This window comes from Mesoplodon densirostris, chromosome 1 (assembly GCF_025265405.1).
Source record: "Mesoplodon densirostris isolate mMesDen1 chromosome 1, mMesDen1 primary haplotype, whole genome shotgun sequence".
Taxonomy (NCBI): Eukaryota; Metazoa; Chordata; class Mammalia; order Artiodactyla; family Ziphiidae; genus Mesoplodon; species Mesoplodon densirostris.
This window is the reverse complement of record NC_082661.1, coordinates 14,142,098-14,148,166: the sequence shown is the minus strand read 5'-3', so window position 1 is coordinate 14,148,166 and position 6,069 is coordinate 14,142,098. Positions and strand designations below refer to the sequence as shown.

Here is a 6,069-nt window from a genome sequence, read left to right as displayed (position 1 = left end):
TTCTCAACTCTGCTTGTCTCTGCTTGGTTTATTCCCTTCTGCAAATTAGTTTTTTCACATACCACAGAGGATGGTACCTGGCAGCTCTCAATTCCTTCCCACTCTGGGACTCAAAGACCAAGCCCTTCTCCTCCAACTGCAACTTAAAAATCCTGAGGAAGGGCTCTGAACACTCTGTGTTGGGTCATAAGCTCACCACTGGAGCAATTGCGTGACCAAGGGAGTTGTGTGCTGGGATCAAGTGGGGTTAGGCCTGTTGTCCACCCTTGTATTTTGTGGGGCAGGGCGCGGCGGTCCTGCCAGATGCCCCTAATGGGAGCGGAGGGGGAGAAGTTCTTCGAAGGCGTGTGTGTGCATGTGCTGGACAGTGGAAAACAGTGGATGTTTCCAGAGCTCCCCAACCACTGCTGCCATGACTACCACCATGTGGCTAACGCCACAGTCCCCAGCGGCCAGGTGCCTACGGAGGTCTACCTGGTGGCCCACTGGCACCCCCAAACTGAGCACCTCTGGTGTCCCCAGTCTTTGCCGATGGCACCACCCCAAGTCTCCCAAGCTTCTCACAGTCCCTTGCCCTCCTGAATTGCTGTCCCCCACTCCTACCTAGGTAGTGGCTAAGGCCCACTGACCTTAGTACTTCAACATCTTTCCCAGCCATTGTTCTCATCCCCAAGGCTCCCTCTTTAGGTCAGACCCTCAGCGCCTCTGGCTCAAGCCACCCTCCTGATCTCTTGGTGAGACTCCCTGCCTCAAGGCAGATTCGGCCACCATCTATGAAGGCCCCCCTCTATGCCAGAAATGTGCTCAGCATCACTTAAAAATAAATCCTCAGGCTTCCCTGGTGGCGCAGTGGTTGAGAGTCTGCCTGCTGATGCGGGGGACACGGGTTCGTGCCCCGGTCCGGGAGGATCCCACATGCCGTGGAGCAGCTGGGCCCGTGAGCCATGGCCCCTGAGCCTGCGCGTCCGGAGCCTGTGCTCCGCAACGGGAGAGGCCACAACAATGAGAGGCCTGTGTACCACAAAAATAAATAAATAAATAAATAATAAATCCTCATAACAGTTCCATGAGTAAGATAGTGTTATCACTGGTTTATAGGTTAGGAAAGTGAGCCTCAGTAAATTAAGCGCTTGCCAAAGAAGGGAGGGGTGGTGGAAGGAAGATTTGAACTTGGGTCTCTAATTCTGAGTGTCTATTCTGGTTCCCCTCCACTGCCTTTTCAAATAGTTGCCTAATGAATTTATGAAAGATTACGTTATGCTGATTTCTTTCTTTTGGCTCACACAGATGTTCTGAAAGCTTTGTAGTTTATAAAGAAGAGTCCGTAAGCAGCCCCAGGCCTTGCCCCTTGCTCACAAAGGGAAATGCTGCGGAGGTCACCCTGATATCTGGGTCTCCCTGAGAGCTCTGGGGGTCCCTCTCTCCCACTGGTTGCCTGGGGGCAGCAGGAGGGAAGAAAGCCTGTTTCCTAAAAGAGTTAAGCTGAAGAATCCAGTGTTAAGCACTTAACACTGAGTGCTTGATAATTAGTAAACACCTGATACGATTACTTATCAGAGAGCTACACGATAGGATAGTTATAAGACAGTTAACCACAGCTTTAAATCAGGGGGCTGGCCTGGGGGTGGGGCTACATTGTCCTGGCTGTCCCGGAGGAGGTGCCCTGTGGCCTCCTCTGGGCGGCTTGCAAAGGCTCTGGTCTTTGCTTGTTTACGTGCTGGTTTTCAGTCTCTCTCCACTCCCCCCAAATAAGCTCCAAGTGAAGACCTTGCCTATTTTCTCTGGGACTAGTGCCAGACACATGAGTAGGTGCTCAATAAGTACTTATTGGATAGATGGATGGATGGTTGGATGGAATGGAGGGATGAGGAAAAGAGTTTCTAGGTAAAGTCCTAGAATGAGATATTTTGCATTGTTATTACCTATGGTTATTCCACCCAAATGGCAATTTGTTTTCTACTGAGTAGACCAAGTGTGCCCAAACAGGGCAACTCTGCAAGGACAGGGCGTCTAAACAGTACTTGAAGGCTCTGTGAATAAGGCCCTCCCATAGTTAGCTTCCTGCTATAGAACATTGGGTTGCTCTCTAATTGACCTTGAATGAGGCGGTGTTTACAGCTGCAACTTAGCAGCCATTGATCTTGAATTGATTAAGCCAGCATTTTGAAAAGCAGAACTACAGGAACAGGGACAAAGAACCCCATGTACTGAGGACTTCACACCATCCATTCACCTCCTTTGCATCTAGTGTGTGTGTGTGTGTGTTTTTAAAAAATAAACAAACAATTAATGAATTACTTAGAAAGAAGAGGAAACAGGTCCAACTTTTTCTCAGCAGGAGGGCAGACTGGCTGCCCAGAGCCTTGAAAGGGCATTCCCAGCCCTCATTAGTTCTAACTGGAGAGGCCTGTCCATTTCCCCTAGAGTGGGCAGCTGATCAGGGCTTGGCGGGTTGGGGCTTCGTCAGGGATTGTAAACTCTTTGGATCTGCTTTTTTTTTTGTGGCAGTTCCAGCACTTGGCAGGCACCCGTAAAGAGCAGAAAACTTGGGGTTCTCCTCTTGGCTCTGCCTGGCTGAGCTTGACTGGGCAAGTGACCTCACTTTTGGGGCCTCGGATCACTCGTCTATAAAATGAGGGGGTTGGAAAAGGTACATTGATTTCCAAACTTTTTACTTTTTTGGCCCTGGAATCTGTTCTTTAAACAAAAGCTAACTGGGCCACCTCTCCCCCTACAACACATTAAGACGAAGTTGGGGAAAAAAAGATGGGTTAGGAAGAGGCAGCATGGTCCCATATGCCCCCACTCCCAATCTCCAGTCTGAGAGGGGAGCTCCATGGAACCTCCCAGCTTCTGTGGCACACTGTTTGAAAACCACTTCAGGCTCCCATCCAGCTCTAATTGGAGTTGTTCCTAATCAGAAGAAGCCTAATGCTTGTGGCAGGTAGGAGTTGTGCATGGTTGCTAGTAATAGAAACCTGACAAATAAAGGTTTAAGCAGATTGGGGGGGGGGTTATTCATTCCTTCGTTTATTTGGTAACAAGAAGTCTGAAGGAAGGCACTGCAGGGCTAGTATGGCAGCTCCACAGCATCATAAAATGAGGCCCAGCCTCATTTTATTCTTCTGTTCCATCATTCTGAGCATATGGCTGCCATTCTCAAATCTGGCTCATGGTCAGAATATGGCTGCTGAAGCTCCAGACATCACACTCACATGTGAAACAAGAAAAAAGGAGGAAGGGGAGAAGGGCAGATAGGCACATGCCAATTCAGTTTGCTCCCTTTAAAGAGCTTTCCTGGGTGCATTACTGAGGATTCCAGCTGAAGTCACCTTGGAAAGAACTGAGTCACATGACTACTTCTGAGTGCAAGGGAAGCCAGAAAACATTAGCATCATTGTTTTTAAACCAAGGTGTATTGGCATCCAGCATAAAACCAGGGTTTTGCTAATAATGACAAGAGGATGGCTATTAAGTAGGCCACAGGAAAAACCAACAACAGCTAACACTTACTGAGCACTCATGAAGTAGCAGGCACCATGTGGAGAACTTTGCATGCATTATCTCACTTAATTCTCGTAACTGCCCAGTAAGGTAAACACTCACCATTCCCATTTTATAGCTGAGGAAGTGGAGGCTCCGGGAAGTTAAGTGACTTGGCCAAGGTCCCACAGCAAACAAGTGATGAAGCCAGGACATTAACCCAAGCACTCATGCTAGAGTCCCAACCCTTAACCACCACCTGGTGGTGGTATGGTAAAGACCAAAATGTAAATTACATGCAAGGCTTTTCAATGCTGTTTCAGCATCTTTAAAAAAGGGAGACACACGGCAACCTACAGAGGGCCAGGGCCTGCCTTTTCTGCTCCTCTGCAGTTTCCACATCATCTTTCTCCTGGTAATGACAGCAGCGGTGGCAGACTGAGTCGGCTATGATGCATTTACTAGAAGGTAAGTGTTTTAGATTCGGTTTGGAGCGAGTTCAGGGGAAACATTTGCAGGGACTCGACGTACAGAAATGATTTATGAAGCAAGATTAAAAGAGCTAAATCTGGCGCTTCCCTGGTGGTGCAGTGGTTGAGAGTCTGCCTGCCGATGCAGGGGACACGGGTTCACGCCCCTGTCCGGGAAGATCCCACATGCTGCGGAGTGGCTGGGCCTGTGAGCCATGGCTGCTGAGCCTGCGCATCCCCCGCAGCGGGAGAGACCACAACAGTGAGAGGCCCACATACAGAAAAAAAAAAAAAAAAAAAAAGAGCTAAATCTGTATGGGCTGGCACAATATGAAAGGGTGGGAGGGAAGAAGGCGACACAAAGATCAGGCATGTAGACAGCTCGAGAGTTCCAGAAACCTAGGGGAGGGCTGCAGTAGCATGAGGCAAAGGGGTCACAGCTCAGATCCAGTTAAAAAAGGAGAAAATAGCAAGCCATTGGCTCTGTCAAGCACATGCTTCTTCAGTGCTCGGTCTGCCATCAGCTCTGTGACGGGAGGTGGCTGGCTCCCGCCTTCATGAGCACCAAGAGGCACCATGAGAAATGGAGCCGTTTGCTGGGGCCATAATGGTGCAGGTAGAACTCAGAAACTTGGTCTCCCGAGAGAAATGGGCAACGTCTTTACGTCGAGGTTCATATTTATAGACCACTTGGGCAATAATTTTCTCTTTTAATCATCACAGTAATATTATCCCCATTCTGCAGATGAGAAGCCTAAGGCAGAGCTGGCTCAAGTGACTTCAGTTTCAGGTGACGTCACACACCCCAGGCAGTGGCAGATCCAGGAGTGGGGATGGCATCAAAAGTGGCATCTTCACTCAGCATAGCCGCTGGCACATCATAGTTGCACGGTAAAAGTCATCTGTATCCAATCCATGGACATATCCCTTGTCGGTCAGCATTTCTCTTAAGGGAAGTTCAACTTCAGTTTGTTCATCAGGAGAAAGACTTACCGAAGAGAAAGTGGGAATACACTCTTGTTAAGACCACGGAGTAATGCAAAATAAATGTTAAGACCACGGAGTAATGCAAAATAAATTCTTGTGAGCCAACACGGAATGAGCTAGCTACTAACCTGGGATTTTATTTTCTAATTGAATTCTTTTTTTGTTTTAAGGAGGGCTTTCTGGGCTTTTGGTAACACTCTATATCTTGATCCATTTGTGAAAATTCATTGAGCTTTATTATTTGCATACTTGAATTAAACTAAATACTTAGAAATGTTCTTTAAAAAAAAGAAAAAGGTCCTAAATTGGCATTCTGGCTAAGACTGTGATGTGGGCGGGTCCCAGCAGCTCTGGCGGCGGCGGCGGCGGCGGCGGGGGGAGTGGCAGCGGTCTGGCAGCCCAGCGTCAGGAAGCCTCTGCGCATCTCGGCCCGCAGGCACCTGGCACGCGCCGGCCCCGCCACCACGATGCCCAAGAGGAAGGTCACCTCCACCGAGGGGGCGGCGAAGGAGGAGCCCAAGAGGAGATCGGCGAGGTTGTCAGCTAAACCGGCTCCTGCAAAAGTGGAAACGAAGCCAAAAAAGGTGGCCGGAAAGGATAAATCTTCAGACAAAAAAGTGCAAACAAAAGGGAGAAGGGGAACAAAAGGAAAACAGGCCGAGGTGGCTAACCAAGAGACTAAAGAAGACTTCCCTGCAGAAAATGGAGAAACTAAAAACGAGGAGAGCCCAGCCTCTGATGAAGCAGGAGAGAAAGAAGCCAAGTCTGATTAATATCACACACCTGTGAATTTTGTGCCCTCTGTAACATCTTTGGTCATGGTTGTCCAGTTCTTCTAATAACTTTGTTAATGTGCTGTGACTGACAATTTGAGTATGTAGTGTATACGATATTAAATTGTGAATGAGGGGGACTTACAATGTAACAGCATATCAATATTTGAAGATATTGGTACTTGATTTCCTGTCAAGGAAAATTTGCCTCCAAATTTTAAGCTGGAAAGTCACTGGAATAACTGTTCAGAAAAGAATCACAAGTACATGATTTTTTAGATTTTTGGTACGTATGTTAAGAATTGTGTACAAATTGAAATGTCTGTGTACTGATCCTCAGAACAACCAACAAAGTC

General features: G+C 48.0%; 1 protein-coding gene across 1 annotated transcript; it reads left to right on the top strand.

Annotated features, from left to right (window-relative positions):
* The first annotated feature begins 5,407 nt into the window (after positions 1-5,407).
* Positions 5,408-5,713, top strand: LOC132490503 (non-histone chromosomal protein HMG-14-like). The gene has a single exon (XM_060098863.1). The coding sequence runs from the start codon at positions 5,408-5,410 to the stop codon at positions 5,711-5,713; it is 306 nt and encodes a 101-aa protein (XP_059954846.1).
* Positions 5,714-6,069: the final 356 nt, after the last annotated feature.